The sequence below is a fragment of the Parus major genome, chromosome 4A (genome assembly GCF_001522545.3).
Source record: "Parus major isolate Abel chromosome 4A, Parus_major1.1, whole genome shotgun sequence".
Lineage (NCBI taxonomy): Eukaryota > Metazoa > Chordata > Aves > Passeriformes > Paridae > Parus > Parus major.
The window spans coordinates 11,961,210-11,979,730 of NC_031772.1; the positions used below are offsets into that span (position 1 = coordinate 11,961,210).

The 18,521-nt window shown below is 38.8% G+C and overlaps 1 protein-coding gene across 5 annotated transcripts in view; it reads left to right on the forward strand.

Annotated features, from left to right (window-relative positions):
* The window catches only part of COL4A5 (collagen type IV alpha 5 chain), an 82,359-nt gene that overhangs the window by 46,607 nt on the left and 17,231 nt on the right, over positions 1 to 18,521 (forward strand). For all 5 annotated transcript variants that reach the window (XM_015626027.3, XM_015626029.3, XM_015626030.3 and 2 more), the window contains 19 exons: positions 440 to 613; positions 1,455 to 1,538; positions 2,742 to 2,834; positions 3,426 to 3,496; positions 3,734 to 3,925; positions 4,371 to 4,539; positions 5,202 to 5,294; positions 5,381 to 5,485; positions 6,302 to 6,399; positions 6,658 to 6,808; positions 7,501 to 7,614; positions 10,823 to 10,990; positions 11,843 to 11,932; positions 12,725 to 12,874; positions 14,139 to 14,237; positions 15,251 to 15,340; positions 15,656 to 15,795; positions 16,694 to 16,820; positions 18,038 to 18,118. In XM_015626027.3, coding sequence (XP_015481513.1) covers positions 440 to 613; positions 1,455 to 1,538; positions 2,742 to 2,834; positions 3,426 to 3,496; positions 3,734 to 3,925; positions 4,371 to 4,539; positions 5,202 to 5,294; positions 5,381 to 5,485; positions 6,302 to 6,399; positions 6,658 to 6,808; positions 7,501 to 7,614; positions 10,823 to 10,990; positions 11,843 to 11,932; positions 12,725 to 12,874; positions 14,139 to 14,237; positions 15,251 to 15,340; positions 15,656 to 15,795; positions 16,694 to 16,820; positions 18,038 to 18,118 — 2,289 coding nt within the window. The remainder of the gene's footprint in view (positions 1 to 439; positions 614 to 1,454; positions 1,539 to 2,741; positions 2,835 to 3,425; positions 3,497 to 3,733; positions 3,926 to 4,370; positions 4,540 to 5,201; positions 5,295 to 5,380; positions 5,486 to 6,301; positions 6,400 to 6,657; positions 6,809 to 7,500; positions 7,615 to 10,822; positions 10,991 to 11,842; positions 11,933 to 12,724; positions 12,875 to 14,138; positions 14,238 to 15,250; positions 15,341 to 15,655; positions 15,796 to 16,693; positions 16,821 to 18,037; positions 18,119 to 18,521) is intronic.

Genomic DNA, 18,521 nt, shown 5'->3' on the forward strand with positions numbered 1-18,521 from the left:
AATATTATATATATATATTATACTAGCTATAATGTATTATTATATCATCTATCTATTATTAATATTATAATACATATATTACTATATTATTATATTATTATTGTATTACACAGAGGAAGTTTGTGTACCACAAGTCTAGTAGGAGATGATCTGAGTCTACCATGGGAGTGAGTAGTGACACCTGTATGTACATTATACATGCACAGAGAAGAACATCATGATTCTAATGTTACAGTTTATATATATCTTCTTTTTTTCTCATCAATACTTTCATTAGTTGTGGGTTTTAGGGTTTTTTTCCCCGTTATAAACTTAGTTGTTAAGTCTCAGGTCGATTTTTCAAACATGTGAAAAATGTGAAATGTATATCACTGTCATCTGTGCAAAAATGTGATGTAAACCATTAAGCTAGCAAGTAACTAAATCCTTCCTGTCTTAGGGATCACTACTGTTGGACCTCCCGGCCCACCTGGCTTACCTGGTGAGAGAGGACAGAAGGGAGATCCAGGTTTACCTGGCGTTTCTATTCCTGGGCAACCAGGAGTTGAGGGACCACAAGGACCTCCAGGACCACCAGGTCCCCCAGGGCCACCTGCACCATCTATTGCTCCTGGTAAGTCATGATCACATAAACAGCAAGTAGAGGAGACTAAACAGCTTTGACATTTGTTTAGGTTTGTGTTTCTGTGGTTTGTTTGTTTGGGTTATTTTAATTCCACCTCCAAAGATGTCATTTATCAGCAGCTGAAGACCATGGGATTCTATTCCTATACATTCTCCAAGTTGCTCCCATTGCAAACCTAGACATCTGTAGGAGAACCTTAGGCTTAAGTACACAGTTTTTTTTTCCCTACTAAGAGTTGTGATAGTAGGAGAGTCAAAGGTGTAACTTTTCATGGAATTCCAGTTTCATTTCATAATATTCTAGTGTGTAGACCACATGAAATTAGCTTTGGAGTGGACAGTTTGGATGAAAGCACTTAGCTCATTTTCTTGGTATGAGAGTAGTGAATGGCAGATGGAATATAAGATCTGGAAAGCTGCAGTGGAGGGGGCTAGCATGGTCCAGGGAGGAATTTAGTGTCTAGATGGCATTGGCATTTGAAGTGCCCTTGCTCTGATGATGATTCATAGGTATGTTTTTATGATATGAAGCTGAATATCAGAATGAGGTGTAGTAATGAAAGTGTGTAGGCTGTGGGAAGCAATGGAAGATGGTTAAGGTTGTAAAGAATCGATTATTGTTGTGTAATATCATTGTTTCCTTTTGAGATTGAATTACATGTGAGGCTTTTCAACAGTAGTCTTGTTTGAGTTGCCAAAATATTTTGTCTGTGATTATAGTGGTGTATTAAAATATCCACACAAATACATTTTTGTACTGAATGCATGCATTTGGTGCTGCTGTGAGTCTAACACAAATAGATAAATAAACTTCTCCTGATTTTCCTTAGGTAAAGAATTATGTGAGCAAGGGCCACCAGGTCCTCCAGGAATTCCAGGACAACAAGGTTTTACAGGGGAACGAGGCCAAAAAGGTGAATTGTCATAGCTATATTTTCTATTTTTCTCCTTTTTTTGAAACTTGGTAAAAAAAATGGAAAGCCTGCATTAAATAATGATTAATGGTGCCCCTTCCCAGTGAGGGCAGATGCTTTATGTCTCTGAGTAAGACAGCTGTTTGCTTTGAGTGTAGGATACTCCTTCACCTAATATTAAAGCACAGGAGTCTGACTGACTGAGGGTATGACCAATGTCTAACATGGATCTTGAATAAAGTAGAATGGAACTTGAGGTTTATGAGAATCTCCCAGGCAGATCAAAACTGGGTACTTTGTAACAGCACTGGCCAAGTCTGTGTGAGAATGTTTTCTAGTTCATTAATAAATTTGATGTTTTTTATGGAAAGCAGCATTAAAATTATAAATACAAGACTCCTAATTTGAGTTGGTCACTCTGCAGTGAGTTTGTTTGCTAAGAAAAAGAAAGTCATATTTAATATATATCCTTGTTTCCAAAAAGACAACCTTGCAATGAGGATGCTGATATGGGTAAGTGAGAATCTTTTCCTAGCCCAACCGTGGACATCATAAATTACTTTAGGCATCTCACTTAATGTTTACTCACTTCAACAAGAAATATTTTTTCTCATGGCGATTGAAGGATTAACTCATTAACCTAAATTAAATGCTCAAATATTTCACTGATGAATGTCACATAAGTCTGTATGTGAAGGAAATTCCTAAGCTTCTTGAAACCAATATTTTTTTTCTAGTTAAATACTTTTAGTCTATTTTCAAATCAATGAAATGTTCCCAGTATTTATTTTGCACTCTTGGAGTTTAATTAAGTTTGGGATTTTGATATATTTCATTTAAAGCTGTAGTTAGAAGTGTCACGTACCTACTTTAAAAGAGGACACTTGCTGAGAAAAAAAGTCCATGGTTTTATTTTCTGTTTTTGAAAGCACTGTTTTAATTATTTTGCACTTTCATAAATACATTCTAATCATATCTGATATTGGTTTTCTGACTCCTAGCCACCAAAAAGCTTCAGTTTAACTTGCGGTGGTCGGGAGGAGAGAGGAGGCTTCTAATATTTAAGCAATAATTATTTGAACTAGTCACTTTGGACCTGATATTATAGATCAGTACCAAGAAAACAGTTGCTGTTGTGCTGAATTCTTTTAATATTTTCTAAAACCTGATGCTCAAGTACACTTTTTCAATGCAAATCTTTAGGTGATCGAGGAGACACATGCTTCAACTGCATAGGAACTGGAGTAATTGGTCCTCCTGGGGAGAGAGGACCACCAGGACCTCCGGGTAGTCCAGGTAGAGCTAAAGTCTTCACTAGTGTGCTTAACATGCTGTTTAAAGCCACTTTTCTATCAGGGAGTCCATGTACAATGGTAACAATATATCTGTATATTGTGTACAAGTTCAAATAAGCATTTATCAGTTCCAGTGCAGAGTTGGTACATGTTGTATTTTGCACAGTTGGAAATAAACAAGATGGGCATGTGTAAAACAAACACTCATTCTTTGAAAATGTAGTCTTTGAAAAATATTTCTCTGTTCAAAGACAGCCTTGCAAGCATTCTGCATATTGAAGGTTTAGAGTCTGCTGTAGATTTAACTGAGAGAGAAAATCTAACTTATACTACTGCTATTCCTGGAATAATGGAGGAGCTGGAGCTTTTTTAAAAGCATGATTTTTTTTTTTTACTCTACTGGTTCAATTTAGAGTTGCAAATTTGTTTCTGCTCAAATAAAATGAAGCTCTCAAAAAAAAAAACAAAACCCAGAGTAAACTTTGTCTGGTTTTAACACAACTTAGTTATTACCAATGAAACAGCATGCTTGATATTGCAGCCTCTCCAGATTTGTTTTTCTTTTACTTTACTGTTTTTCTGTGCTACTCAGGTTCTCCTGGCTTTCCCGGACCAAAAGGTGAAAAGGGGCTTCCTGGATTAACTGGCCTTGTAGGGCCACCAGTAAGTGCTGGTGTTATGTTCTGGAGGGGAAAATAGTGTCTCATTTGTCTTGCATGATAGGTAGATCTATAAACAAAATATTAAATTTTGTCTAATACATTATTTTTTGTCCATAAGTACCTTGAATGCATGATTCATATATTGTTCCATACTCAGAGAGGGAGTGAAAGAAAAACTCAAATATCTTTTTTCCCTCTTCTTCTTCCTCTTCTTTTTTTTTTTTTTTTCTTCCCTCAGGGCTTTCCAGGCATCCCAGGTGCTCCTGGCAGACCTGGTCCTAAAGGAGACCCAGGGGATGTCTTGACTTCTCCAAGAATGAAAGGTGACAAAGGAGACCCTGGCCTCCCAGGACCTCCAGGTCTTCCTGGCATAGATGGCACTCCTGGACGAGATGGACTGCCAGGTTTGCCTGGCCCTAAGGGGGAACCCGTGAGTTCCATTTTAGGCTGTCTTTGACTGGATGGATGTTTTGGGAAGTCCTGCATGCACTTGACAGAGTGCAGATAAGAAAACTGGCACAAATGCACATTCTCTGTATGTGATAGATAAGGCAGGAATTCTCTTCAGTAAATGCCAATCTAGTGATGATACACTGAGGTACCTCCTAAATCTGACAGTGCTCTAGAAATAATCCAAGGCTCCCTTGGGCAGTGTCAGAGGGTCCCTTCTGCCATTGTCTACATTTCACCTATGTACTGGGAGTAGCTAAGTATCCAGGTTTAGGGCTGCTTTCTACCATGTTAGCAAGATGTAGGCAGCTAATGAGAGCTGAGAGGATGGAAACTTCCAGAGAGTTTCAAAGCAGAAGCCATGAAACACTTCACTCTTGATAGTAAGTACATGATCTTTCCCATCATGCTCTTTCTATTTTCAGGGTAGTATTGCATTCAAAGGAGAAATGGGTATTCCAGGTAAACCAGGGATACCAGGCCTTCCTGGAGAAAAAGGCCTTCCTGGACCTCCTGGTTTTGGTCCACAAGGCTCACCTGGTGAAAAGGGTATCCAAGGTGTATCCGGCCGTCCAGGGCCTCCTGGTGTTCCGGGTGAGTTGGTCTCTGTGTGCTGTTGAGCAAATGCTGCAATGTCAAATTTTTCCCCTTTTGCTCTAGGTAGTTCTCAGAACATAATGCTACCTCTAAACTTTTCCTATAGGCTTTGTGACCCCCACTTAATGAGGGTCCTCACAGAACCACAGGGAGAGCAGTATCTGTGCCATATCACTTAAGCCACGTGCCTCACCTTCTGCTCTGACCTCCAGGAGAGCTTCTCCCTATCCCAGTGACTGAAGTGGAAGTGCATTTTAACTACAAGCATACATTGTATGCTTGGCCATACTGCAGATACAACAGGTTTGGGAAAAAAGGGAGTGCTTTGAAAAAGTTGGCTTTTGTTACTTTCTTGTCAATTACACAGATCCTATTCAAGTTGTGCTGGTGTCAGTTATGGAAAATACTATTCACATGATGGTACTTAGGATGAGGCTATTAAAAAGTAACAGTTCAGAAATATTGTCTGAACATTGAACAGGGCTTTTGAGCCTCTAAGTGCTTTGTGGGGCTTGGGACTGGAGAACCTATTGAATAAAGTATTGCCGGTGTCTGAGTTCTTTGTAAGCTTGGGATAGGACTGGCATCTTTTTCTGTGGAAACAAAAACAGAAACGAAACTCCTACTGAGTGATTCATATTTCTGCTTTTTGGTTTTAGGTCCAAAAGGTGACCCTGGCCAGACTATTACAGAACCAGGAGTTCCTGGTCCCCCTGGTCCTCCAGGAAGAAATGGTGATCCAGGTCTTCCAGGTAAGGAAGCAGATAGATACCCAGGGAATTCCAAGAGCTTTTTATTCTGGTTCTGGATAACTGTTGATGGATAACTCTTTTTACAGGAGATCCTGGTCAGCCAGGTCAGCGTGGTTTACCCGGCATCCCAGGTGCAAAGGGAGAGCCAGGTATTCCTGGTATTGGACTTCCAGGTCCACCAGGCCCAAAGGGTATGCTTACTGTATTGTACTGGCTGGAAGAGGGAACATAAGGGGTAGTGACTCTTCACTTTTTACTAGGAAGTTGACTTCTGTTTCTAGAATCTTTTAAAAAATGTTTTCCTAAAACTATACATCTTGGTTTGAAAAGACAGGTGTCTAAGGAAGTCAGGAACCTCCCTTGAAATGGAAAAATGTAAACCCAACCCCCACCCCAAACCCCCCAAATTATTATAATCTTGAAATCGAGAGGCTCTCAGGCAAAGATATTGGAATAGGAATAACAGTTCTTTTTTAGGAAAATTCAAATAAAAATGCAGTAGTACAAAAAGAAAACCACTGACAGAGTCAGATACAACCTCACATGCTGTTGGGCAGGGTGTTGGTAGCAGTCTGATTAAATGGTTTCAGAAATACCAGGAAAAAAAACTGCTGAGCTCTTATTACTCTGTTCACTGTCCTGCTCCTTCTCAGTAGCTTACATTCTTCAGTAAACCAATAACACGAAAGTGGGTACAACTTTGGGAAATGAGCTTGAATCAATAGATTATTTCCAAATGCTGCCTCAAGATGTTAATATTTCTGATGTGAACTGCTTGTGATTTTTGTAAAAGTTCATGGCATAGGGATTTCCCCTTCTGAGAGTCCCAGAGACCCTTTGTGGCAAAGACTGAATTCTCAGAAGTTCTCTCACCTGAATGGGTACCTCTTCAAGTATGCTTGGGCTAACACAGAACCTCTTTTCATGGGCTTTAGGCATGTCTGGAGAAGTTGTTCTAATGCTTTCTGATATCGTTTCTGCTGCCCTAATCTTTATGTTGTGTTTAGGTTTCCCAGGGACTCCAGGCCCACCTGGGGCTCCAGGAACTCCAGGTCACCCTGGTCTGGATGGACCTCCTGGACCACCTGGTCTCCCAGGACAGAAGGTCTGCGTTTGTGTTTACTATAAAACTTCCCTTAGAGGTGTTTCTGTGTCACTGGGAAGATGGTGAGGAGGATTTCACCTCTTATTCTCAGATTTTGATGGCGGGGAAGTAAAATATTTTACTTGACATTTTGAGTGAGGGTAGTAAAATAGGAATTGAACTCTAAGACGGTGGCTATTTTTAATTATTACTTTTAACGTTTTTAGTGGAGACTGAACTTAGAAAATCTACTTTTAAATTTTTTTTGATCTGTTATAGGGAGATCGTGGATTTGGAGTTCCAGGACCACCTGGGCCCCCAGGACCCCCAGGCATAAAAGGAGTTCAAGGACCTAAAGGTGATCCTGGCTTCCCAGGAAACCCTGGTCTACCTGGCCGAGCAGGCTTTGATGGAACCCCTGGGCCCAAAGGTATTGGGAACTCTCCCCTGTTTTGTTCCCTACTGACCTTTTAAAAATGTAGCTGTGCTGGGAAGCATATGGCAGTTAAATATAAGCAGTTCTGACTTTAGAGCCATTACTTCAAAATCAATTTTTCCTGTGTAAATGGAAGATTGTGTTCTCAAAAGGCAACTAAGGGAATAAATCCCAATCTGTGGGTTAGTACATTCAGATCTTCATGTACTAACTATATAATAATATTAATATTAATATTAATATACTAATATTCCCTTAGTATATTAGATCATATACTAATCTGTATAATGTTTATATGGGGGTAAAACTTTATCAGTAGAATAATTTTAGATGCACTGTGCTTCCATATGCACAGAGTTAACAATATATTTACCCTTGCTCTTGACCATAGTTTGAACTGACCTGCTAAGCATGCCTGGTTTGCTGGAGAGCATCCTTTGAATTTGATGTGGATGATGGTGCAATATATGTGTGTGTAGCCTAGAAACATAAACTTCATGCAGTTCATGTTGAGTGGGGATAAATTTATGGCTTTGAGAAATAGCCTCTGGAGTGTGGTTTTTTTCTTTTAGATCAATTTTTGTTTGCATGCAAGGATGAGATTTCAAGTACAATGTGCAGGGACTCTGAAAGCAAATGTCTCTGAAATGGGTTCAGTATTTGATTAAATAAGAGTGTTCTTTTAGGTGACCCTGGACCAAGTGGACCACCAGGACTTCCAGGCCCACCAGGCATCCCTGGCATTGGTGGTCAAGGTCCTCCTGGATCTCCAGGACCTCCAGGTCCTGTTGGCCCCCCAGGTAAAACTTGCACGAATGGTTCCCATAGGTTATTTCTGGCGTATGCAAGCAGATATACAAGATGCTGAAGGTTCAACTAGACAGATAGACAGTGATAAAATTAGGTGTATGTCTCTGAAGGGAATTTAGTTGCCTTTTGTCTAAAATTACTGGTGAGTGATGAATATATGAACTTATTTCATCTCAGTACTGAAGGGTACATGTGCATGTATGTACATCATTCTGTTCATAAAGTTTCTTCAGGGAAATTCCTTTTCCTTTAATTCAGTGAATGGGCTTGTTGTGCACAAACTCTTGATGCTGCAAATATGTGGCAGTCACCACAGTGAGAACACTTTGTGGTCTTCAGCATGCCTTGCACTGAAGCACTTCCAAACCCATCCAGTTTCTCCCATGACTGTAGAATGTTTGTGTTGCATGTCTATGTGCTACACTATTTGAATGTGTTTGTGCATCAGCACTGGGCTTGGCGTTGTTTGCAATGCATGCAGACAAAGTCATGGCCAGCTCTAAGATCATGGATCATGGATTGGTTGGTCATATTCAGATCTTTGTGAACTGTGAGCTGAGATTCAGCAAGGTGCTGAACTTGAAGGTAGGCAAGAAGTTGAGTAAATAGACCCATGGAGCTTGAATTCTGCTCTCGTGCATAGTGTGGGTCATGTTTAAATCCATTCTTCCTGAGTGAGGCAGGGAATATGTGGTCAGGGCACCAGCAAGCCTGGATTGCGTTGAGTGTTGGGAGCTAGGGACAGAAGGGATTGGGACAAGGCACACAGTGGTCCCTTGGGGCCTGGCTTGCTGTGCTTACTGTAGGGTCCCAAGCTGCACTGGAGAATAAACTGAAAAAGAAGGGCAACACAGGCCTAGTTTTGGGGTGAGGGGGAGATGTATTATAGTGTGGGTTTGAATGTTTCATCCAGTGCAGGTTCTTTTGTCTTCCTGTAACATCTCCTCTGGTGCTAGCCAGAGTTTGATTTCATGTGATCACCGATTTATTCTGCGACATACCGATGTTGACAAATGCACAATGATTACTAGAGCTGATGGATTTGAAATGCCTCTATTTTCACTCTTCATGTCTGTACTGAATAATCATTGTGGCTATTAACAGCATGGGGTTCTGAAATCTGGTGCATGCTGGACGGTCCCACTTGATAAATCCTTATTTCCTTTGGCACTGCTCTGTCTCTGTTTTGTGCAGAATGCCTTAAATTCCCTTCTTCCATCCCTTGTGTGTTTTACTAGGCTGTTTTGATTCTGTTCCTTAATGCAGCATTAGGGTAAAGTTTCTGGGACTCTGATTTTCAGGCAATTTGGAAACTTTTTGTAAGTCCCTGTCCAGAATTTAAATAGTTTGCAATAGCTCAACATTTTTTTTCTTTTTTGAATATGTAACAAATTACTTCAGAATTTACTTTGTTGTTTATATTGTTGTAATTATGGTGTGGCTACATTTTTGATACCAGAAATTTTCTATTTGAAAAAATATATTTACCATTTTAAGTATGGAGTTTGTCCTATATATTATGTTCCTTTTTTTTTTTTTCCTTCCTACTTGCTGATAGAAAGCCCTTGAACACAGAGCATGTGTATCCCCTGTCCATCATCTGGTAGTGTTTTGGTTTTTATCTCTCCATAGCCACTCCAGGCATATGATACCACACTTTAAAGCAGTGATAAGCTGCTGCCAGAGGGGAACATGCTTAGAATTTAATAAATGGAAGTCCACAGCTTATGCTATCAAGAAATTCAATCTGCCTTTTCAGTGTGCAAAGAACACACGATGACATCACTCCTAAACTTGTTCCTGCAGCTGAGAGTGGGGTCACCATTACAGAGTTGGAACACTGCTGCCTTGGGGTTATTTTATGAGGTTTTGGCACTGTACTGTCAATTATCTCAGACTATGCCAGGGCATGCAACATGCAATATACCATCTGTGGGTGTAATAATGTGCACGTACATAATAGAACTAAAAGAATGTGGGAAAATATTGAAAGTTTTTCTGTGTAATAAAGAAGAAACATCTTTTGAAAATACCTATTTGGGGCAATTTAATAGAATGTGAGACCAATCAATGAGAAGCTGTTTGATAGGGTGTACTCTGGTGTTTGGAAGGGGTCCAAGCCAGTATCTAGAAATAAGAGTTTTGTAAGAAATGCATCAGAAAAAGCTTGTTCCCCACTTTTGTAGAGAATACTAGATGAGGAAGGAGGGGGAAAAAATTAAAAGTATCATCAATATTTGAAAATACCTGTGTTTGTGGTGTCTGTATACAGTGGTTGCTGCACTTTGAGAAAGATAGCCAAGTTTCCTTGCAGTCTGGTTTCTCTTATCTGCATTGGCATTGAATTCTCTGTATTTAGATCTATTTTCAGTAACTTTAAATAGATTGTTTTGGGTTTTTTTTGTCTTTACTCTAATCTGTATGCACTTTATTTTGTTTCCTAACTTAATGACTATTACAACTGTTTACTGCTACCTGTCTCAGCTTCCTGATGAGCTCTAACTTGTTGGCTTTTGAACCTCAGGTCCCCCAGGTACTGTGGTTTCTTTACCAAAGCCTTTTCTTAACTTGAGATTTACAAATTCTCCTTTTTGGTCAGCTAGCTTTCCAGAGTGAGCATCTTCACTGACCCTGTGCACTGGAGGGAAGTGAGCTGTCCGCTTGCTTCAGCAGTCCTCAAGCTCAGTGTCATTAGCATTGAACAATTTTAAGCATATTTTGACAATTGTTATTTTTCGTTCAAGGAAAATACAATGCAGTGCAGAATTTTGCTGACCCTCAAAAATATTCAGCTTTTATTATCTTAAAACGTAGGCAAATGGAGTAATTAATGGAAATATATGAATCTGAATACCTAATTTTAAAATACAAACTAGTCTAATAATTTTGGCTTTTTATTTTAATAATCAGACTTAAAATGTTGTTGAAGAGAGCTGTTTTCCTTTTGAGATTCATTTGAATTGCATTTGCGCTGCATCTCTAGTAAAATTTTAGTCATGTTTCTCTTCAGGAGAATATGCCCTTCTAATGCTTGGAAGTCATTAAAAAATAAGTGGTTTTAGAAGAATTGCAGCGTTTTCATCAGTGCTAGGAGTGGATTGCAACTAAAACTATTCCTACAGTACTATACCCAGACACACAGATCTCAGCCTTGCCTGACTTTTTGCTAAAAGATCGTGTTTTAACAACATTGTCTAGGGTTGCAAGGCATTCCAGGGGAGAAAGGGGATCCAGGTCCTCCAGGCTTCGATATTCCTGGCCCTCCAGGTGACCAAGGAGCTCCGGGATATCCAGGACCCCCTGGAATACCAGGGCCTAAGGGTTCACCTGGGCCACCTGGCAGGGATGGAATACCTGGATTTCCAGGTAAGTTCATGTATTTTACCTGTGGAGAATGACAAAACTGCAGTTACATGTGTTAGCTCTTAATGCTTGGCCATGCCAGCTTAATACACTTAGGTGTTTATCCTACCTAATTAAAGTTGGATATATGTAATCATTACATCTCATACTTTTAAAAAAAATAGTAACAAAATTTGTTGCATTAAAATCCTTGTTACCTTTTCACTCTTCCTTATAACTTGATTTAAATATTTCATACATTATTCTTTTTCATAACTTTCAGACATGGCTTTGATCATCATTGTTATGATACTTCTCTAGTTTATTTTGTGATTTTTTTTCCTAGTCATTGCTATAATTAAGAATAAAATTAGTTTAAAGAAAATAATGATAAATGCTACTTAGTTTTAAGTATTATTTTTCTTACACTGTTAGACTATTCAGTTAAGCTAGTCTGTTTTGCCCTTTGAAATAGAAATAGTAAAAATTAATTTGGAGAATCTCTTGGATAGAAGGAGCAGTACAAAATATTCTAGAAGTAGTGTATACTTGTCTTTTTGCCTTTCACTAAAGTCAAGTTTGTTCCAACTAGTATTTGTGTTTCAAACCAGAGAATTAAACCTCTTATGGATATAAACATGCTTTCTACCATAGCAGAGCAGTGCAAATTTTCTTCTCAGGACCAAATGGAAAAATTGCCACAATTTCAAGTGTCATTTTATCTGATTTTAATTTATACAATAAATGAGTTGTTGTAATCCCCTTGAAACAGTGTGCTGGTTAATAAATACAATAGAGATCCAGGGAATCAAATTGAAGGTACCTGATAGGTTTTCAGTTTCTGTTTAGAATGACAATGTCGTTCAATGCTTTTAGGTGCCAAAGGTGAGATGGGCGTCATGGGAGCTCCTGGTCTTCCAGGGCCTCCAGGAACTCCTGGAAGAAATGGCCTGCCTGGCTTGAAAGGTAATGTTTGTTTTATTCACCCCTGAAAGGGATGCAGAATGTCTTTTCCCTGTCCTGTGTTGAAGGAGGTTTTGTAATACTAATATCTAGGTTTTAATTTCTGGGACCTGCCTAAGTTATTGTCTTGTGACAGTGCTGATATTCAGAATTGCTTTGCATTTTTAAGCTATAGCATTCAATCACTATTTAGTTGATGTCATGAATTGTTAACTACTTTAGAAACATTTCCTTCAAATCAATGGCATTGAAGTAGGGCAATATTTCTGAAGTGTGTTTTAAGTCTGCTTAAAACAGCAGGAAGAAGAAAATCAGTAGCTTGGGGATATGAAGTCATCAAGAATTAGCTATATAGGTATCACAGTCTCTTTTCTCTGCATTTTTTCAACCCCCTTGTTGGAGATGAATTTTGAAAGAGTTTGGTAGAAGAAAACCCGATTCACCTCTCTAGAACAAGGAGGCTCTGAATCCAAAGCTGTTGTAGCTGTTACCCCTTTGTCCCAGAGGCACAGCATGGTGGGGCTTTGGGAACTCTTGATGTGGGTCAGACAGGCACAGCTGCTTCCTCTGCTGTCCAGAGCTGACAGACACCCTGCGCACTCCATTCACTCAGCTTTGTTCCAGGGCTAAAGATGCCGTGGAGCACCTTCCGATAAACTGCCTGGTCACTTGGTGAATTCCAACATCATGATAAATCATGGAATTCCTATGTAAGAAAAAGCATGACAAATACATTAGCCTACCTTAAGGATTTATTTTATTTTTTTTTTATTTTCTTGGCTGTACCTACTGTAGGTAATAGTGGATTACCTGGTCCACCAGGGCCTCCTGGACCAATGGGGCAGAAAGGCATCAAAGGTGAAGCAGGTCTGCCAGGTCCACCCGGAACAATTGATCCCAAACAGCTGGGAACAAAAGGAGAAAAAGGCGAGCCAGGTGTTCCAGGTAAAGAACTTTGCATGTGGATATGGGGAGGTGGTTTGTCCTCTACACAGTAGTAGTGAGCTGTGACTGAATCCATTACTGTTCATTCATTCTTACAGAAAAAAATTAACTTGGAATATAGATGTGGTTTAAGGGCCTTGTATTTAGGCTTTTTTTAAAGAAATTTTGTGACCAAGTTCCTCTTAATGATTAGTTTGCAATGTCCTCACTCATTAGGTGTTACTATTATTTAGCGTGTGGCAATTTTGTAATAGCACTAAGGTGCATTCAGCAGGATTACAATTCAATCTTCTAGGAGTTATTCCTAAGCATGAGGAGAAAGTTGTCATAGCTGCTGTGCTGGCTGCATTCCTGCTGTTTCAAAGGCCCTTGGGTCTTTGCCATATGGGATGAAATTGCTCAGGTCATCTGCTCATGCACCATCTCTGTATTCTCCCTTTGGGTGTCTCTGTGTACCACCTGTGAGCTAAATGTCATCTCTGTGTGTGTTTCTGCTTGGGAAGCTGGCAGCCTGGAGATATTTTTCAAGTCTGTGTTCTCTCACTCTTGCTGGCTTCCTCTCCAGCCCTCATTCCTAATCCCCCACCAAGAGTTCTGATGTCTCCTTTGAACTCTAATTTAGTGTTTAGAAGAGTAAAAACTATTCTACCTTCAAGAGAGCCAAAATGCTTTTCCCTAATTGTCGTCCCAGCCATTATTGTGCTAATTTACCTATTGTATAAATTACTTGCAAGCCTAGATAGGACCCTAAGACACTATTTTTCTTCTTCTGTGAAAGGAAGGTTTAACTACATCAGCAAGACAACACAAAGTTCTTATGGGATAACAGTCACATAGAATTTGTAAAAGTCTGCTGAAACACCTGCATTAATTTTTATAATGCATTACTCCAAAAGTGATTTTGGTGTAGCAATATAATTTAACTTGAATATACATAATCTGGGTGAACGCAGAGGTTAGAATGCAGTCTGCTCATGCAGAACACAGCCCTTTGAATGAAGTATATTGGTGTTAGTCATTAAGTTATTTTTTTCTCTCCTTACTTATATTATTCCTGTTCTCTAGTAATTTTAAATTTTCCAGAGCAAATATTTTGTGTTCTCTGGTACTTTTCTTTGCTAAGGTAGGAGGAATTATATTTAGTGAAGAAAAATTTCTGCTTGGTTTTTTATTCACCGATAGCTACATCTGATCTTTTACGGTAAAAGAAAACATACAGTAGTAGTGATAGTAATAATAATAAAATGTGTCTTTTTCCCTTGAGGTATTCCTGGTTTATCAGGCCAGAAAGGTTATCAAGGTCTCCCAGGTGACCCAGGCCCACCAGGACTTCATGGCCCACCAGGTGTGCCAGGATTGCCAGGTCAGTAAACAAGGCCTTAGCTGGACAGCTTTGATGCATAAAGATTTGCATGTGTTTTTATCACAAGGAGTTGGGATGTTAATCCACTTACATCTAAGCTAACCTTAGGGATTTGCACTTAAAACTGCAGCACAGTTTTGGAACATGTAAAGTCATTATCCAAACACATGCTCCTTCCTTCCTTCAACAGATCAAAGAGCAGTTTAAATTGTGTTTAACTGAGTTTGAAAATCAGTTTAAAATTATCCCAGTAAATATTAAGGTGTCTTTTAGGATGACTGGAAAAGTACTTGCTGCTTGTGCAAGCAACATGACTGGAGAATCTGCCAATAGGACTTTCATTTCATATGTTCATTTTGTATATTGATAAGCATTATATTTTGAAACTGGCCAAATTGATGTTTTGCAGAGGCTGTCTGGGTATCATATATTTGCTTTAAAGAATTGCAAAAAAGAAAACTAATTCTGTTTCACACCATTTCTCCCTACAGCTATAACAATTTATCTGCAATCTCTTCAGTCCTTGCTTGCTGTGTCTAATGTAGGGCTTGATCTAAATATTTTGTTGGGCTTGGGGAATATTGTTAACCACTGAAGACTCAAACTAGTTTGGGCATTGTAGGTTGCATTTAATTCTGTAATAGAAGCTGCTGAATACTTGTTGCACGTAAGAAAGAGATAATGTTTTCATTCTGTAGAGGAACACCTGAGAGACCATGTCACACCAGTACTGAATCCTTCCAATGGTACTAAATTCGTGACTGAGATTTGATCTATTTCATTAGACTAATCTTCAAAACAAATAAGTAGTGGCCCTGTTCAAATCTTGGCTTGCAACAGACTGAAGGTGTTGAATATTTTAGCACAAATAAGTTTGGAAAAGCAATATGAGGCCTAAAGGAACACCAAATCCATTGCTTGTAATCAAATAATGAGCATGTTCATATGAGAGTGTATGGCTATCAGAAACCTGTAATTATTGCCATTAATTAACTCAATCACACCTGTCCTAGGCACCAAGGGAGACATGGGGCTTCCTGGGCAGCCAGGACCAACAGGACCTCCAGGATTAAAAGGAGCTATGGGAGAGATGGGCCTTCCAGGTTAGTTTCTGTGCTTGAATTTTACTTCATTTGGGCCAATGTTTTCCTTTTATATACTCTAAAGATGACTCTGCTTGTGTCTAGTATGTAATAATAGCAATAAAGAGGAGGATTGCATAAAGCCTTACATACATAATTGAGATTTTTAGGAAATTCTTTTAGTTTGGTTTTAAAAGTAAAAAAAATATATATATTCAAAGCCAACCAGTCAAATGGTTAGTTGGTTAGTTGGTTGCTGTACTTTGAATGATTTCTGTAAATTAATGCAGAATTTTTATTTATGTTTTTTTAAATTTCATTTTATCTTCTGGACAGGTGCGCCTGGGCTTAAAGGCAGCCAAGGAGTAGCAGGACGTCCGGGGCAGCCTGGGCCTGTGGGATTTCCTGGATTGAAAGGGGAGAAAGGTGATCCTGGTCTTTCAAGCATTGGTATCCATGGTCCCCCTGGACCAAAGGTATCTTTACAAAATTTTTCAATTGAAAATTCCATGAGGAAATTAGATTTTGTTGATTTTTCCTCCCCAACTATTACTTAATATATATATTATGTATAACTGTAAATATGTATATAAATATATTAGTAAAATACAGGGTTGACTTTTCATGTGAGATAAAAATTTATAATTTTAAAAGTGAAAATACTTATATATAATCTAATCAGTTTAAAGGGGAAGATTGTTTGCCAGACTTTTCAAGTTGGGTTTGCTTAGTGGCCTTATCTTTGCTGTGACACTTTCCTAGTTGATAGGGATTTATACAATTAATTTCATTGTCCCCCTGTCTAATTATGTAGTTAATTCCTAAAAAATTAAAATGTGCATTTAAGAAGAAATTACTAATATAGCATGGTTACTGCTGCTTTAAATTTTAAAATCTGTATAAAGTGTTTGAATTAATATTTACCTATATCATCCTTTTTTCCACCCACAAAAAAAGTGACAAAAAGATCTTCAGAATGTCTAACAGTCTTCACTGATGCCTTGCAATTGATGTGCACAATTAACTTAGCAAAAACATTGTATGATTAAAGTTGCACTGGTTTCTTTTCTATTCTACATTACCATGGGGTAAAAATCTCTGATCCTGCTGGAAGAAAGGAAGATACATTTTACTTTAATGTCAGTTCTGAGGAAAAACTGATACTGTACACAATTATAGGGGAAAACTGTTGAAGTCTTTACTATTGATGTTTTTCCTTAATTTTGTATTGACATGATTCACATTAACTGGGTATGAGGAGAGGTATATACAATATACTTGTGACCTTGATGTGATGGTAGGATGGGGAACATACAGTAAGGGCTTTTGTATCTTAAAAAGTCTGGGTTCTTATTTCTGCTTAATGTTTTCTAGGGAGATCGTGGCTTGCCTGGATACCCAGGTAGTCCAGGCTCTAAAGGTATAGCTGGAAATCCTGGTTTGCCTGGATTTTCAGGCAGTCCAGGTGCAAAAGGAGAACCAGGCCTTCCTGGATTCCCAGGTAATTCTCAACAGATTTTTTTCATTTCCCCTCTTGCTAATATTGGCACAAACAGCTAAACACAGTGGGTAACTGGGGGAGACTCCAGCTTCTGAGTTTCTGGCAATCTGCTGCTTCTAAGCTCTGTGCTGTTGGAATTGTCACTGCAGAAGTGTGGGAATGCATCTCTTACGAGTGCCTTCTGGAATCATTCATCTGCTCTGAGGGGATGGAGCAGCAGTGTTAGTTAATACTCTATATAGCACTCCCTATTACCTCCTGTAACACCAAATATTTGGGTCAAAAAAAAAAGTATCCATATTTTTTCTTCAGGAATCAATAAAAAAGTGCCATCCCGAAAAACTTAGCACTTTTTTTCATAGCACCTATTGTGAAAAAAATGTGTTCTAAAGAGAAATCTCTGAAATATTTGAATAGGTTTTGGACTTTTTTCTTTAAAAAATATTAAAAGAGGTTGTTCACAGGTGTATGTCAGCTTTTTCATTCAAAATTTAAGGAAACAAAACTTTACCTCTGCTGCATTTACCGCACTAAAGGATATTCTACAAATGTGCTTGAGCTGCTCTGATGTAGAAAATTATGGAATTTACAACTGTGGTTGTAACAACAAGAAGCTTAGAAGAAAACAAAACCTGACCATGAACCTGGCAATTTTTACCCTCTGCTTCATGTCATGCTTAAAAGACTGAACAGCCATAATATGTACTGAGATGCTACCTTGATCAGGCAGGCTTGGGTGCTGTTCAGAGCAGGCACTCTCTGCCTCCAGCTCACGGTGTAGGGGTCTCTCCCACTCAGCTCATGGTGTAGGGGTCAGAATCCAGCGTAAACTCTAGGACCATTTTTATTAAGTTCCTTTTTCAGGAAAGGAAAAGAGGATTGGGGAAGGACTATTCAATCCCAGTTCATAATGTTTTCAATTTGTTGTCAAGCAGAAACATAACTTTATAGCAGACTGCCAGAGTTGCTGTGTCTTTGGCCATGAACACTCAACAGTTAAGAGGAGGCTTGAGAGTAGCAGTAATGGCAGTTTTACCAGTATGTTTTGTTTCTGTACATTCTCTGTTTTATATTTTATCTCCTTGACCAGCTGTAAATCTGCAAAATGAGCATAAATACAGTATCTTTTACTCAGGGCATCTCAGATTGTAGCATTTCAAGATCTGCTGAAAAGTCAGTTTTGTTCATTATTTGATTGAAATGCCTGTGCTTTACAGGAACACCAGGAATTCCAGGACCAAAAGGTATTGAGGGCCCTCCAGGCACTCCTGGCCTGCCTGGACCACCTGGACCAGTAGGTGAGCATGGACAGTGTAGCAGAGATCAGCTGCTTCTGTGATAAACATAACACATGAAGGCACTTCCTTTCTTATCTTTTTAGCATCATGGAAATGAATCTTCATGTACATGGGTGCTCAGACACCATTGCATGCACTTAATTCACTGAAATTGAACAGTAAAGAAAGAAACTTTAGCTTTCTTTTGAGGATTTGTATTTGCTGTCCATCCATTAGCTGCTGAAAAAAAATTAAACTGTTTCAGTACTTACCAGCTTTATTTGTGCTAAGTATTACAGTGGTCTAACCTGTTTTTAGGAGCAAAATCCTCATTTATTCTATAGAAAAGCATTGTATTTTTAGCAAACAGTGACTGCTTGAAAATTCACAGCCCTAAAAGCCTTTTCTAAATTGTCAGGGGAGA